Source organism: Micropterus salmoides, unplaced genomic scaffold, assembly GCF_014851395.1.
Source record: "Micropterus salmoides isolate LMB-PRFRI ecotype aquatic unplaced genomic scaffold, ASM1485139v1 Ms_hic_scaffold_6, whole genome shotgun sequence".
Lineage (NCBI taxonomy): Eukaryota > Metazoa > Chordata > Actinopteri > Centrarchiformes > Centrarchidae > Micropterus > Micropterus salmoides.
Window position 1 is genome coordinate 19,908,559 of NW_024044348.1, and position 17,722 is coordinate 19,926,280.

Consider the following 17,722-nt stretch of genomic DNA (forward strand, 5'->3'; position numbering starts at 1 on the left):
CAGCGGGGACCTCGACCTGAATGCTCCCAGATCCTTGTACTCAAAAGGTAATAATAACAACTCTTGTATTGTGTCCTGTTTGTCACTGTTGTTTAAGTTTCTACTCTGTTGTTGTAGTAGTAGTTTGCGAATGTGTGTGCAACTTCGCAACATAACTTACCTGTATTTTTGGTCGTAACTGTTCGTGTGGTAGGGCGTTCATGCCCCCTCAGTGTCACTCATCTAGAAACTGCCTCCTGTCACATGCCTGATCATAATACTGTGGAGTTACGTTTTCAAATCTCTGTATATAGATGCCTGTGGTGTCCTTCAATTTTTATTTATTTATTTATTTTCTTTAAACTGAAGGCCTCAGCAGCTGCATACACACCAGTCAAACCAGTTTACTTTCCCCCTGCCAGATGAAAAGCAGTGCTATCTGTTTTCTGTGGGTTGTTTGAATAGGACATAAGTGCCCCGTCGACCCCTCCAAGGTACCAAGCCCCTGAGAGTGGCGTTAGAGGGCCCTTAACCATTAACAGTCATCATCAGTATGGGAGCCTCAGGCAACCCTCAAGTAGAAGAACTGAAGTGAACTGAGCTCATAAGAGCAGGTTTAAGTCTGAAGAAAGAAAGAAGAAAAAAAAACTCCAGGGGATTCTGAGCATGTGTATTCGCAGAAAACAAGTTATAATATTAAAGAGTTTATCCATTACTTCATTTCCACAGACACATAATGGAAATATGGTCATTTGCTTCAAACCAGCAGTAGAATAAAGTGAAAACACTCCTAAATTGTTTTATGTGTCGTTATGTTATGTTAGTTGGGCACAGATGTTTTAGGTAACAATGTCTAGCTTGCTAGTCAGAGCATCCATCATGACAGAGCTAGGAACTGAAGGTTTTGAAACCAATAGTATCGACATTTATATATGACATAACAAATCATAATCACAAAATGATCCTTTAAATATGGTTACTAAAGGTTTGTGACAAAGATATTGAGCAGGATGTGTTACGTTCCAGAAATTTACTTGACTGCACACTTATACTGCAAACATATCGCTTGTTGTTCATCAGCTGATAAATGTGCCGATTCCAATACCAGCCAGTTTGTCATTCAGGCTGTACTTTACAATGATGTCAGGACTTCTGAGAGGATGTGTGTAACCACTCTATCCAGCTGTTGTAATTCAGGAAATAGCTCCAGTGCCTGCATTAAAAAACGCATACGTTTAAATGCATTTTTGCCACACTGGCCACTGCAGAGGGCTCCAGCAAACCAGTTGAACCTGACTTAGCTTTTGCCACATTGCAACTCGACACCAACAATGTACTTTGCCAATCCAGGTAGAGGACCTGAGGCCCCCCCATAACGTATCCCCTTGTGTTTTAAATGTAAAACTATTTTCATTCTGCACATCCAGTAACTGTTCCTTTGTGCTAAGCTAGGTTAAATTGTTTTTTATGCTTTTCTTTGTACTGGATGTGCAGAGATGAAAGTCTTTGTTCTTATGATTGGCCCCTACTACTACAAAGGACTCAAACGATTACTCTAAGTAGGAGTGAACACACAAGTTCTCAGATACACAATTTGTTTTTAAGGGTCTGTTCACTCGAATTACACAAAAGAACACCAACAAAGAAACAAAAAACACATTTTCTCTGTATGTATGTTTTATAGGAAGTTTTTCCTCGTCTCCGCTGCCAAGTGCTTGCTCATGGCCTAGACCTGCTCTATATGAAAAGCGTGATGAGATAACTGTTGTTCTGAATTGGCGCTATATAAATAAAATTGAATTGAATTGAACTGAATTATAGACTTTTAACTAAGATTTCTGCCAGTACAGTGGAGGTGAATGGAATTTCATTTGCGGTGCTTAAAGTGTTGACATTTTTGAAAAACTCAACAGTAATTGATCTTTCCTTTAACAGTGTCTCAGTTTTTGGGGGTAATTCACAGTTAATATTTTTTCAGCAGTAACAGGAAACTGTACACTGCAGTTTACCTTAAAGAGGGACTTCATGATGAGTCCTTAAGAAAACTGGAAATAGGGAGAAGATAAAAAAATGGGTGTTGATCACGCTACAGATCAGCCAGAACCTGCTGATGTATTAAAAACAAACAAAAACACTGCAGATGTTATCTTTATAATCCTCTGGACACCTAGATAATTGTTTTTACCACAATATTAAAAGCAGTTATCAAAATGTTCATAGTCTCTGATTAAAACAGTTAAAAAATAGTGAGCCCCAATCCTACAGTATTATATATATATATATAGAGGAGAGGATTTCCCTTTTTAACCAACTGAATTTAAAATAAAGCTTTTTATTTTTCTAAGATCAGTTTTGAGTCACTCTGTTGTTCATTGATGCAGTTTCATTTGATATCTAGACCAGTGGTTCTCAACCTTTTTCACATCAAGGACCCCTAAACTGACACGTATTAGACCACAGACGAAGGTTATGTCCCAGGGTCCCCCATCTGTCAGAAATTTTGCTTTTAGAATCAGAAACAGTTGTATTGCCAATTAGGTTAACAAGGAATTTTCTTTGGTGACATTTTATAAATAAAGTAAAAATTTGACAAGATATAAAAAATAAAGTAATCATAAAGAATATGTTTATGCAGTGTAGAGCTGCAACTAATGACTATTTTCGTAGTCGACTAATCCGTTAATTATTTATTCGATTAGTCACTAGTCATGATTATTTTTGTCACTCCCTAACCCTAATTAAACCATTTAACTAATTAAATATATTGTTTTTGTTAAAAAACTATTTAACAAAGATTTTTGCTTTGGAATTATATAAAATAAAAGCACATTAAAAGCAAGTACTATATCCACACTGACAATGTAATGTCTATTTAGAACAATAAAGCAACAGTCCCCTTTCATACTACTTCTGTTGTTTAGTTTTCAAAAGTGCTTATAGGTTTTAGGCAATAACTCAGTGGAGAATGTTCTGTAGGCAACATCACAAGCCAGATGTTCCTTGATGTATTTTAAACCATTACTCATTACTAATAACTTTTTTAAAGCTGGGTCTACGACAGCGTTGTGTTGGACAGATTTGTGCTGCGGTGTTTATGAGAGAGAGACGCTGCGGCACTGATCTGCAATCAGATAAGATTTTAAATAGGCCTAGTGAAAAAAAAAAATTTAAAATCAGTAGCCTATGTAGCGGTCAGCACTGATATTGGCGGGCCGCCACAAATATATGAACGTATAGGAAACACTGCCTTTCCTCTGTTGTTGCTGCTGCAGTGGTCTGAGTAACTGGGACCAGGCTCTGTGGACGTGACTGGCACCGGCCAGCTGCCACCGCTAACCTCGCGGCCCGAAAACGTTTGAGCACATGTTAGATTCGCCATCAACTTTGGTAAAACTGCCAATATTCAAATTCTACACAGTTGATGCCTCGCCTCACAACCGCTCAAAAGTGTATTTACTGATGAAATAACGTACAAAAGCCGCTCTGCTGTTCACCTCTTTCTACATTACTTTCCGCTTCTCGCATGAACGCTTCTTCGTGAGTAGTCTTACAGTAAAGCAGTCATGGCTGACAGTGGAAGCGATACTGCCCCTAGCACCTTTCTGTAGTGCATTGCAGTTGGAAATAAACATTATGTCGACTAATCGTTGCAGCCCTAATGCAGATATGCAAAATATTGACAGTGTGTACTGTAAAGGGGTGGGGTACGAGTGAATGTTGCTGGAGTCCTGGAGGCCTACAGGTCCTTGAGGGGTGGAAAATTGATTGGTATGTTTGATTGGTTTAGATTGGTAGATGTTTTATTACAGAAAGTGTGTGAAACCCATGACCGAAGTAGTAATTGTGTTACTTATGTATGGAATTATAGTGAAATGAAACTACTACTTCTTTTTGCTGGGACCCCCTGGAACCACCTGAAGGACCCCACTTTGAGAACTACTGATCTAGACTAATGTTCTTTAGCCTACCTTGTTTGCGTACTAACCACACTATTGTGTATTCGCATCAGCACAGTTGACTCGGCTGCTAGTGTTGCATCTTGCCGTCACGGCCAAACCCCCCCCCCCCCCCCCCCCCTTTTTTTTTTTTTTTGTCTGTAGGATGGCTGTTTCAGTTGAAAGGGAAATATTTCATTCAATATTTTTTTTGCCTAAATCGTCTCGTCATATCAGGTCATACCCAGCACCTGGATAAGAAGGAATTATCTATTATGTACATAATATAGAGTAGATTCTAGCAGCTTTTTTGATTACATTTTTCTGCTTATTAATTGGATTGTTTTGTCAGTTAGCTACATTGGACCGCTTAACCACAATGAGGATTACATATTTTTAGCATGCGAGCAGTCCAGGGAATACCAAGGAAAAACACAACACTGTAACAATGGCACTCATGGATGGGAATACTAGTCATTCTACCTTCTGTGGTCAGTAAATGGATGTCATAAATTGTTTTCCCACCAGTTTCACATCAAAGGTGAATAATGTTATGGCTTTCCAAGTTCTATCAAGCCCGGTTAAAAATATAGGACCACAGATCTCGACATAGTGTTTTTTTATTTTTATATTGACACCAACCACAGCCTGGTCAATCATTAACTCTCTGGCTGCTCTGTGTGTAAACCTGGGCTTAAATAGCACTGTATTAATATTGACTCTGCTCTGTTAAGCAAACTTAGTGGCATGTGCTTAAAAATACTTGATTGCCTTGAAAGCTTGTTGATATCTGATGATGAAAGAGAAAAATACTGTAGAGAGAAAACATTGGAAAAATCAGGGAAAGTGTATTAGAGTAAATGTGATGTTGCATTAGGTTAGTGTCTTTTCTGTTATAAACACAATAGGTGGAGTCCTGACATAATTAAGTCATTAGTCATGACTCAGTTGTCTTGTGAAGTTGCGGTCATTGTAAACATCACGAGTTAGAGATGTTTAGTGTTTTGGAGTCATCCAGAATATTATTTTCAGTGTCTTTGTGTGTTTAACATCAACCCCAACCTGTTCTGCAAACTTCAGACTGTCTGTTTCGCTGGTATACAGTGGGTACGGAAAGTATTCAGACCCCTTTAAATTTTTCACTCTTTGTTTCATTGCAGCCATTTTCCAAAAATCAAAAAAGTTCATTTTATTTCTCAGTAATGTACACTCAGCACCCCATCTTGACAGAAAAAAACAGAAATGTAGAAATTTTTGCAAATTTATTAAAAAAGAAAAACTGAAATATCACATGGTCATAAGTATTCAGACCCTTTGCCGTGACACTCATATTTAACTCAGGTGCTGTCTATTTCTTCTGATCATCCTTGAGATGGTTCTACACCTTCATTTGAGTCCAGTTAATCAATCAGTATAATCCAGTTTGATTATACTGATTGGACTTGATTAGGAAAGCCACACACCTGTCTATATAAGACCTTACAGCTCACAGTGCATGTCAGAGCAAATGAGAATCATGAGGTCAAAGGAACTGCCTGAAGAGCTCAGAGACAGAATTGTGGCAAGGCACAGATCTGGCCAAGGTTACAAAAAGATTTCTGCTGCACTTAAGGTTCCTAAGAGCACAGTGGCCTCCATAATCCTCAAATGGAAGACGTTTGGGACGACCAGAACCCTTCCTAGAGCTGGCCGTCCGGCCAAACTGAGCTATCGGGGGAGAAGAGCCTTGGTGAGAGAGGTAAAGAAGAACCCAAAGGTCACTGTGGCTGAGCTCCAGAGATGCAGTCGGGAGATGGGAGAAAGTTGTAGTAAGTCAACCATCACTGCAGCAATCCACCAGTCGGGGCTTTATGGCAGAGTGGCCCGACGGAAGCCTCTCCTCAGTGCAAGACACATGAAAGCCCGCATGGAGTTTGCTAAAAAACACCTGAAGGACTCCAAGATGGTGATAAATAAGATCCTCTGGTCTGATGAGACCAAGATAGAACTTTTTGGCCTTAATTCTAAGAAGTATGTGTGGAGAAAACCAGGCACTGCTCATCACCTGTCCAATACAGTCTCAACAGTGAAGCATGGTGGTGGCAGCATCATGCTGTGGGGGTGTTTTTCAGCTGCAGGGACAGGACGACTGGTTGCAATCGAGGGAAAGATGAATGCGGCCAAGTACAGGGATATCCTGGACGAAAACCTTTTCCAGAGTGCTCTGGACCTCAGACTGGGCCGAAGGTTTACCTTCCAACAAGACAATGACCCTTAGCACACCGCTAAAATAACGAAGGAGTGGCTTCACAACAACTCCGTGGCTGTTCTTGAATGGCCCAGCCAGAGCCCTGACTTAAACCCAATTGAGCATCTCTGGAGAGACCTGAAAATGGCTGTCCACCAACGTTTACCATCCAACCTGACAGAACTGGAGAGGATCTGCAAGGAGGAATGGCAGAGGATACCCAAATCCAGATGTGAAAAACTTGTTGCATCTTTCCCAAAACGACTCATGGCTGTATTAGATCAAAAGGGAGCTTCTACTAAATACTGAGCAAAGGGTCTGAATACTTATGACCATGTGATATTTCAGTTTTTCTTTTTTAATAAATTTGCAAAAATTTCTACATTTCTGTTTTTTTCTGTCAAGATGGGGTGCTGAGTGTACATTACTGAGAAATAAAATGAACTTTTTTGATTTTTGGAAAATGGCTGCAGTGAAACAAAGAGTGAAAAATTTAAAGGGGTCTGAATACTTTCCGTACCCACTGTAGCTTTGCATGGTTATTTGCCAGGTGTCACAAAGGCAGTAACTGCACGCTTGGCATGGTGTTGATTTTTCTGTTTTTGTTATATATATATATATATATATATATATATATATATATATATGTATATATATATATATTTCCTCTTTTGAAATCATATTGTGAAGATACACTATTTTGTTATCCCAACTTGAGCCCACAATAATGGGTAAATCGGTCAGATCTGTCTGAAAATCTATAACTGTGAGGATCTTTGATGTTCACCACTAGCCTTTGGTTCAGGCCCTCAGGCTCGGTCATCTACGAATACTGTACTTGGGTTTTGTCTGCAGTGCCTCAATGTAGTGCCTCAACTCTTTGGAGGTGCTTAGCAAGGCTGAAGAGGGGACACGAGTATCATGGCCCCTTTCCTTCACAGGAACTTTTCTTTAACCTTTTTAGAATCTCACTTTGCTTGCGTTTTTACTGATAGAACCTTCTTCTAATTTTGGTTCCTGGACCCACAAAGTCCCCACTCCTGAGATAACATTTTTCATGGGCAGGAAGTATTGAGGTGTAGTTTGCAGTGCTAATGATGATACTATGATGCTCAAATGGTACTGGATGTACATTTCTTCTGTTCAGTTTTAAGGTTAAGTGTTTCATTTTAGTGCGTGTGTGTTTTGACAAAAATAAATGTAGTGGTGTAAATTACTCACACATCTTTACCTTCTTTAAGTCTCTTTGATTAATTTTAACACTAACCTAACTTCAGTAAAAAGTCTAATAAGGCTCAGGTCAAAATGTATCCACCTCTGGTGTTTACCGCACACTTTGTTTTGTCTGCAGCAAATCAGTGTGGGACTCGCCTAACCTGTTGTTGTTTTTTCATTAATGTTTTAAAAGTGTTTCTACTAGAATTTGTTAATTGTATGTGGTGTTTATATTAGATCCTCAGTTAGACCATTGTTACACTCAATAAATATTTTGCATTGCAAACAGAAGCTAATATGTTAGCAATTTTGGGATCTGTGTAAAAAGAAAAGAGTAAAATGGCCAACAAAATTTTGTAAAATGTCAGAAATATCAGTAAAATATCTATCAAAATTAATAAAATATTACCAAAAATATTATTGAAATGTAAAAATCACATATATTAGTAAAATAATCACCAAAATATCAGTAATATATTTAAATAAAATATCATTCAAATATACCAAAAAAAGTCTTTTATTTTTGTTATAATACGATGAGTATTTTATTTTTTGATGATACTAAATTGTATGTCAACATTTGTGGATATTTTTAACCTTACCAGAAGAAACAACATCTTTGGACCATGAAAGATATATTTATATATTTTAATTTTTATGTACTTTACTGTGCACTTTTATATATTTTATAATCCACTGTAAACACATAAAACCTCTAAAATACAAAGTGTTCAGTGTTGCCCGGTGTTTTCCACTCTACCCATTCTTTTTGTGAAAGTGCATCAGACCTTTCTCTCTTTGACCATTTTAGGCCAAGGAGACTTAATAATCTGCAGATTAATTGATTATGAAAATAATCGTTGATCCAGATTGTAGCCCAATAGTAATCAAATGTAGTCAATTTGGATTTCTGCTTTTCTCCATCAAAGTGTGTGAAATCACTGTGCTGTCTCTGGCATAAGGATTGATTTATAGACCAGCATAGAATTTCTATAAATTAATCTAGCCACAAAGGAGTGGAAAAGATGCTTTTTCAAATTTAGCTGGTGGTTTAGTGTAGACACACGAGTGCTTGTATGCTTTTGCTTCCAATCGTCCTTTGGAGGATTTCTCACACTCTTCTGTGAAAAGCCCAAAGCACCTGTGAGATCTAACATCCACCCCTTGTGTTTCTCTCAGGAGCAAGATGATTCTCAAGACATTAAATATTAAGTGCGGTGACTCTTGGCTGGAAGGAGTATTTCCATTGGCAGATGGGAAGGACCAGTTAAGGTGTCAGGAGATTATGACTAGGCTGTACAGGTTACCGGCTGCCAGGGTATTTCCTAGCTCAAATTGAGGGAAAGGTGGTGCAAAGTATGACATATTGAGCTCTCATTTATTTTAATATGAATATATTAAAATTAATATTTTAGTCTATACTAAATCCTAAGCACATGTGTTAGGGCGCTTCTGCCTACCTGCCTATAGGACGCACTGGCTATGACGTGAATAATCTTATATCTGTAAAAACAAAAATTGGTGTTATTATGAGATGGTTTAACAATAAGATGGGTTTACAGTGTAGCCAAATAAAAAACATTCACTGACCACTTAATTTACAACCCAAGGCATATCTCTATTGTTACAGTATCGTGCTTTAAATGAACACTGAAATACAAGTAACCAGAGCACCAGCTTCCTGTAATCCAATATACCGGCCTTACAATAAACCCTGTCTCTGTGAAGCTTATCATATCAGTTTTTGTTGAGACAGTGCCAGAGAGCTGTTGATTCAACTTTTTGGTATTTTTTAAAGGTGAATGGTGGTCGTGTATTGTTTGATTAAAATATAGCCTACTAAAGCAAGCTTCAAACTGAAACTAATTGAGGTCCCTTAACCTAAATGAAGAAGTGATTTTTTAACCCAAATCACAATCTTTCCTCAACCTTACCAGGTCATTTTTGTGCGTAAATCTAACCAAACCTTAACCAGTGTTGTCATGTCATAAACCAGGTTTATTTTTCAACAGTGAAGGCACAGACAAATTATGTCGTCCTGTCGATACAAGCGTCAGATCAGGAAACATTTTGACATGTTGTAGGGCATAGACAAAATAGGTATTTTTTAGTTTAATTTAGAGGATTTGTTATGTGAACCGTCCAAAACCTATATATATTCAATTGACTGTAATGCAGGACAAAGAAAAGCAGAAAATATTAACCTCTGAGAACCTTGATCCATCAAATGTTTGTCATTTTTGCTTGAAGAATGGCCAATCCGCCATTAATCAGTATTCAAGAGAGTTCCCGATGATTGCTGCTTTGGACCTGTTTCAAATGTTGGACCTGAAGATCTCAAAATTGCAGGTCCCATGTTAGTTCACTTTGTTTGTGTCCCACTTAACCAATACCAAACTAAGAGCAGTGAAAAATGCCTGCAGGTTTTTTTCCCCCTTTTGCCATGGATGTGATTTGAGACGCTGTATATGTTGCTTCATGGTTTCAAAGATCTGATCCAGATTTATGTGTTCAACAGTGTTTTTCTGTAGGGGATGAGACTGTCTTTATTGATTATAATCCTGCCTTTCATACTGTACAACCTGTCACATCACCGCATCTCACAGAGAGGCTCAAAGAGAGAGGTATTTCATGACCTTCAGTAATGCTGAATACCTTTGGCATAAAGCAGTTAAACAGTCCATCCTGTGTTTTCATTTATTTTTGTGAGTCATCTGCTGCTTCCTTGGCAGACTGGCAGGATTGGAATGAATGGAACCACCAGACCGGCCGATTTCCACCAGCATCCTGTCATTGTTGGTATTGTTTCTAGCTGTCTTGAACTGACGATTAAGAGTTTGGATACTGAGAGAGATGCTTGGTACTAGTGTTGTGGATGACACATTATTGTAGCAGAGGAATTCTCTTCAGTTGAAAGCAGAAGTAGCACCATTATCAAGATGGTACTAGAACTAGGTTTAGAAAAAGGAAGGTGGCATTGAAAGGGACACTAACCACCTGTTTCATGTACCTTTTTATCTAGACAGAGGTCAGCTTTGTAGACCTCATGCGCACTTCCTTTATCAATGTATCTACACTGAGCAAGAAGCATCAGCCAACACCATTTGTATTTGTTACATTTTGTTGTTAAAGCTGAAGTGTGTGACATTTACATGTAAATACAACTCTGTTACGTTCAAGCCCTTGCCAAAGGAGTTCACACAATGCTGATTAAGCCTATCATTGCTGGAATTTTTGAAAGGATAATTTGGGTATTTTTAAGCCTGGGTGGTGTCAAAATGACTAGTCGGTACAAAAACTGACGTCTCGCTCAAGGACAATTCTCGTTCTGAAATCTTGTGAGAGGCGAGTTGTTGCAGGAAACGCTGGTGGAAATGAGCGAGAGAAGTTTGTGTACGTGGAAGAACTGCTAGCAAGACTTATTTTCCTAATGTTACTCCAACATAGCGATACACGATACTGAAACTGCAATACGTAGACAAATACAAAAAATGTTAAAAAAACAAATATCTTTTCATTTATTCTTTCATTTTTGTACAAACCAGAATCATTTGAACAATGATTTAATTACATAACAATTCTGCACTTTTTTATTAATACTGAACCTAAAGATTTGAGGACCGCTCTGACGACAGGCAGCCACTTGTGCTCCTGTTGGTAACAAGTTGATTGACACTCATTGTTGGTGAAAAGATAAAAAGGACTTAACCATGAAACTGAAGGATTATTGCATACCAAAGAGGGCATAGCTGAAATGTATGTGCATTTTCAGCAGTGCTGAATTTTGACATTCAAAACTGAATAAAAGGAACAAGCCAATAGAATTGGATGTGCAAATCCCTTTTGTACTTTTTGGGCTCTGACTTTGATGGCATGCAGCCCAGCTCTCTTTTTTTGTTGTTGGTTCCGCCTGATGTTTTTTTTTCTTCTACTTTATTAATACCGAAGCCCCCATTGTTCCATGTAATTCACAGATGGAGTTAACAGATAAGAATGTTACAAGTATAGTAGTATTACAAGGATATAATGCTTGGAAACCATTAAGAAAAATAGACCTACAATCAAAAGATGGTTGTCATGTTATACTCGAATCAACCTCATACATTATAGTCTTTTTTTATTTTGTGTAAAGTTGCGTGTCCATAGTTTAATTTAAAACCAAATGTCATGTTCTTCATTGCAGGGATGTTTTGAGCAACAGGAGCTGTACGGTGTACATTGTTACTTGACCAGACAATAGGCTGTTTTGTGATAGTGTGCTGATTGACCTTTTTCCCAGTCTACTGTGCTTTTGTCGCACTAAACAGTAGACATTCCAAATCCTTAATTAGATTTAACACCAAATCATCTTAAGTAATTAATAGCTGAGGGCGTAGACTCAGTGTAGCTCTGGAAGGTGAGCTTGAAAGACACATTTTCATGAATCTGGAAAATGGTTAAGTATTTAAGAAATAAGAAACCTAGGAAATGAGGCCATAAAGACTGCATAGTAGGTATAAGCTCTGAAGGAGCAGGTTAGGGTTTAAGGCTGTGATTGTTTAGAAACGGCTTCTCATTTTACAGAATCTTAGCGTTAAGTATCTAGTCCTACATTCTTACGCTGTACTGTTCTGTTGTAAATTTCTGAGTGCCTCAAGACTCAAACAGACCTTCCCAGTGTACACTAAATGTTGACCAAATGCCAGCAGTTTTATCTGTTTATTCCCACTTTCTTATCAAGAGAGTCAACAACTTACATCAGTCCGCAAGGTTTTCAAAAGTAGACCCATGTGCCACAAGCTATTTTTAAATCATATGCACTGTGATTGTAGGTAGGGCTGCAACTAACGATTATTTTTATTATCGACTAATCTGCAGACTATTTTCACGATTAATCGACTAATTGTTTAGTTGTCAATGTCAATGTCAAGATATTGTGAAAAATGCTCATCACAATTTTCCAGAGCCCAAAGTAACATCTTCAGATTTCTTCTTTTGTCAAACCAACAGTCCAAAACACAAAAACTCTTCATTTACTATCACAAATGACAAAGAATAGCAGCAATTCCTCACATTTAGGAGGATTAAACCAGCGATATTTTACATTTTTGCTTAAAGAAATGACTGAAATGATCAATTTCACAATCAATCAATTATCAAAATATTTGTCGATTAATTTTCTTTTGATCGATTAATCGACTAATCGTTGCAGCCCTAATTGTAGGTGGACTGTGCACTTTCTGTAGATGCGCTGTCACAGGGCCGTCCTAGTTCCAGTTTTTCCACTTTGCTTTGTTTGGATTAAACAAACTGTACAATCAATCATAGAGCTTTAGAGGTGCTGGTATGCTTGTTTTGTTACCTTTGGACATAACTAGGCTGTGTCCATTGTTTGTGCTAAGCTATGCTAACCGGCTGCTTCGCTGCTGGCTGTAGCTTCATATTTAATGTACAGACACGATAGTGGTATCAGTCTTCTCTAGGCAACTCTAGGCTAAGAAAGTTAATAATCATATTTCCCCAAATGTAGAACTGTTCCTTTAATATATGCATATAAATGTATTTTCCAGTTTTTTAAAACTAAATCACTAACTGATTAACTATTTTGCAGACCGTGAGTAGCTTATAATTCAGTTTTACTGTGAGTCCTTTCCAGGCTCAAACTAAATGCGGTTAGCATGGCAGCGTGGTGATGTCACACTGTCATGGAGTGTATGCGTGCGGTATTACTAAAGACTCTTCCTGTTGCCTCAGCACGGTTTTCCTGCAGACAGAAATGCCTGTGTTGGCACACTAAATGCTTTGTTGAACAATTCTATTATGCTGTAGATTGTTAATGTGTATGTTTGTGTAGTAGTCACCTCAGTCTTTAGATGAAAATAGCCAGTCTCTTCAGGATCTTAACTTCACCACCTCGGCCTAATTTCACTGGAGGTGTAGAAGTTTAGTACATTTCAGTATCTGTGTCTAAGCATGGCATCTTTTGGCGAGTATGCATGAGTGTGAGCTTGCGTGTGTGTGTGTGTGTGTTGTCTGTAAATAGTTTGAATTCCACTGTTTTCTGGAGTCACGCCTTCATGTTAACCTTGGTGTCTGTCTCAGCCAGAACTGTATTTTTCCCAGTGACACTGACTCCATGGCACTGCTGTAGCTGGGTGGTGTGGCACTCAGAGGAGCCTCAGTGGGCTGTGTTGTAAAGTCAGGATAGTGGTGGGTGTTTGTTGAAAGCAAGTCATGTAAACTGATGCCTGGAGGCTGTTCCTGGTCACTTCAGGATTAGCTGGACTGAAAGAGCTACATGGCACAAACTTTGAGCCTCGTGTGACACAAATTACTTAGCTTGATCTAAAGCCTGGCTGACCTTCACGTCTTCAAATGGCTGTGTAGAAAGAATAACATGTGAGAGTTTTTCAAAAAGCTGTCAAAACTCAACAATTATTGGGATTGCTGGCAGAAATAGCCAATAAGAAAATGTTTAAATTTCTGGGGAAAGTTCAAACAAGTATTTTATCTTTGTCGCTACTAGCCAAATCTTTTTATTTGGAATTGACCTAATTAGAAGACATTCTTCACTGTAGCTGCTACAGTAGAGTATTTTAAGGACAGCTTATATAAAGATGTCTGTGGTTTCCACAAATACTTTTCATTTGTTTTTGGCCTAAAATATAGTTGTCAAATACAGCCATTTTTTGCTTTGGTGTTTCTGTACCCTGAATTGTAGGCTGACGTTAGGTTGGACCAGATCTGATGTAAATTTGCAGATAGATCTTCCACATACATTACATTTACTCATTTAACTGACGCTTTTATCCAAAGCGACTTACCATTGCTAAACATGTCTGGGGTTGCATGCCTCTGGAGCAACTAGTGGTTAAGTGTCTTGCTCAGGGACACATTGGTGGATGTCTTACAGTGGGAATTGAACCCGGGGAATATGAATTGATATTGTGATTTTATGTGTTTTATCTGTATACTTGTCATTTCTTGTTCACAGTGATCCAGTGGGTTCACCTATTTTAAGTATTCCTGTAAGATTATCACCACCTCAAACATCCTTTACTGTTTAGACCAGGGGTCAGCAAATAAGTCTGGCATAGGGCCAAAGTTTGTTCAAGCCGTTACATGGCGGGCCATAACAGTCAAATTTTTAAAAATCCTTAAACACCCATGTGTACGTTTAGCGCAGTCAGTAGGACCGGGACTCCCGTTGGGAGGGTTGAATGATTGATCCCAACATACGGCAGATATATATATTTTTCTCTCTTGTTAAACACATGGATTATAAGGACACTTCTGCACGTGCTCACAATAAAGCATGTGCTGCAGTGTGTGCGTGTGCATCCCGGCGTTTGACCCGCATTTGTAAACCTATGGACCTTATTTTCATTTCCCTGAGACTGCATTTTTAGAGGTGTGTCAAGCAAGCCAGATGCTCTTTTTAATGTCCTTCAGAACTTTTCAAAGTAAAAGCTCTCAATCAACTCCACATAAAGCATTGCTGCAACAAACATTCTCCTGCTTTTATTAGATGATCTTTACCTTGAAGAGGCACAATCACTTAAGAGGAAGTGATTATGTGAGTAACTATAGCTGTCATGACTAGGACTTCAGAACCAGCCACTATTTTTCATCCTAAGCAATCTGGCCACGGGCCACATATTATTGCTGGTGGGCTGGTTCTGGCCTGTGGGCCACCTATTGCCGACCACTGGTTTAGACAGTAAGATCAGCACAATGTGGCTAAGACTAAAATGACCCTCGATTTAGAAATATTGACTAATGGTCAATCTAATATCATCATTGTTTTAAAGATGATATAATGATATACACTTGTGATCATTCTCAGTTCTAAAAATTCTACTCCTCTCCATCTTCTGACCTTTATTCCTTGTTGTATTCCTGTTTAACAATCAAAAATGTGCGGTTGTGATATACTACTGGAGCTACAGGAGCATCACACAGGCACAATAATGTGATTTTACACATGCTTTCTACTCTAGTTTGGTGATTCTCATCTGTTCATTAGGTGAACATTTTCTCAAATATAATGATGGTGTCATGATCCTTCCTGGATGCAGTAACTGTTTAAATGTAATGATAATACCTCTAGTTATAATGGCTGCTAGTGTGCAGTAAGCTGTAAAGTAACCACTTTTCTTTCAACATAATTGAAGTATTATGTGGTGTAATCATTTGCCATTTATTAGTGACAGGTTCAGCAGTCAAAGTGAAAATTTTGTGACCTGTATTCTATTTAGCTGATATTATTATGCTGTTAGGCAGTGTGGAGTAAAAAAAATGCTATATGCTGTCAAAAGAGCCATATTTATTACTTATATGAATACTTTTCTGCCATCATAGTGTGTATTGACATGCAGCAAAATGATATAAAACCCTGTATGCTTACCTCAGATAAAGAGATTTCATTATGTGATGATAACTTGTGACTATGATGGTGATGAAATTTTACAACAGATGCTGATTACTTTGATGCTAACACTGTAGGAGAAGGGTTCACAACTCATGTCTCAATAACGCAACAGCAATGAATGACTCAATATTAACAAATGATCAAGGTTTGTTTAGGTCAATACTTTGTTAATTTATGAACGTTAAAGATTTCCTCTCTGGTTTTGTAAAGCATCAAATAGTTCCCCCAGAAAACATCAACAGGGAGTTGAGAGGAAATTTGTGGATTCTGGTGGGTGTTGTAACAAAATCAAGGGAGCGCCGCATTGGCAGCGTTGCAGGCAGGTCATGCGTTGAGCATGCCATCACATTACCTGCAATTGGCTTTGTCAATGAACAAACGCTTCTCTGTTCATAACTGCTGCATATCTGCCGCCTGTCATAAAAAAAAAAAATTCTGACGGCAGAAATAACGCCTACTGGATGTTTTCACTTCACTGCACATTCGCTCGCCCCGCCTCCCCGTCCATTCATGCTTACATCATGTTGTCACACCACTTATACAGTGTGCATGCTTCTTGTCCAGCTTGTAAATATACACTCAGTTGCCAGTGTACACCTAGCTAAAACTATTGCAGTCTAATATAACAGCCCTGCAAGAAATCCTGCCTTCATGAAGGTTATAATGTTCAGTTTTTGTTGATTCAACTTTATGGTCATTTCTGAGGCAGCAGGTAGTGTATTTGTTGAATTGTGTTTGTTGCTATGTTATACTGAGAGGTGCTTCAAATCAGGAAATATGAACACAAGAGCATTTTGAAAAAGAAACTCATCAGTATGTAATGTAGATATGATGAGCAGCTCAATAATGTCAATTTTGAGTCACTTAATGCAGCATTTAAGACCAGAAGAACATATATGTAAGTTATATCGCAATATTGCAGTATTTGAGGCGATATCTGTTACATATCATGATATAATAATATTGGAGTTTTTTTTTAAATGATAGTGATATCTCAGCCAATATAAGTTTTTAATATTAACAAACCTGTTAAATTTGATCATTTAAGAATAGTGACCATAAGCAGGACATTTTGCAGTTGTATAATAAACTTCTGACTACTCTTACAATTTATCAGCTGAGCTCTAATAATAATATTTGGCCCATCTTGCGTCCTTCTTGCTTGGCGAAAGTAACTCTTGTGCTGCCAGCTACATTAATGAATGTATGACCTAAATGTGAGTGAACTTATAACTTTGTAACGAAGTGTTAAGTAATTAGTCATTGACAATTGGTAAAAAACACATTTTGTGACTTAATTATTGAATAAACCGGAGTTGTGCATTAGATTAAGAAAAGTCATGCATTATCTATACATTAATTAAGTGGTATACTCCTAATTTAAAGGGTATTCTTTGGGGTTTTGGTGTTATCCCTTAGTAGTGGGTGTTGACAAATAAGATAATATATGGTGACATTTTACAGAGATGATTCAGATATTTTTTGCCACAGTGTTGTAATGTTGTTCATGTAATATCCTCCAGTTCTTTCTCCAGGTTTATTTTCTAATATTCTCCACATTATCTCGGGAGAGACGCGACTGCTCAAAAGACTTGTCCCCTGATCTGTGTTGCTATGGAGTCCCTGGCAGCTTTCATGTAGGCTTGGCTGTAAACATTTCAGGGTTGTTGTACATGGTTTGCTGCAGTGGCCACCTTTTGTTCAGTAGTATTCCACCAAGTCAGTAATATAATATCGGCCTTGTGTCTCTCTGTAGTCTCAATCTTTCAACATAAGTAAGTTATTCCAACACTTTATTTCTGCTTGACAGGATTCCACATGACAATACCACTAACCCAGTGTTCAAGTTGAAGTACAGAAAAGGGTCTGGAAACACAGCAAACAAGACAGAGAGAGGGAGAGACGTAGGTGGAGTGGAGGAGGGGGACAGAAGGGGAGTTAAATCAGTCACTCAGC

At 38.2% G+C, this 17,722-nt stretch overlaps 1 protein-coding gene across 1 annotated transcript in view; it reads left to right on the forward strand.

The window, feature by feature from the left end:
* nfat5b (nuclear factor of activated T cells 5b) overlaps positions 1-17,722 on the forward strand; it is a gene marked incomplete at its 5' end in the record, with an annotated part of 38,330 nt that continues 20,608 nt past the window's right edge. The window contains 1 exon segment of the mRNA XM_038702247.1: positions 1-47. Coding sequence (XP_038558175.1) covers positions 1-47 — 47 coding nt within the window.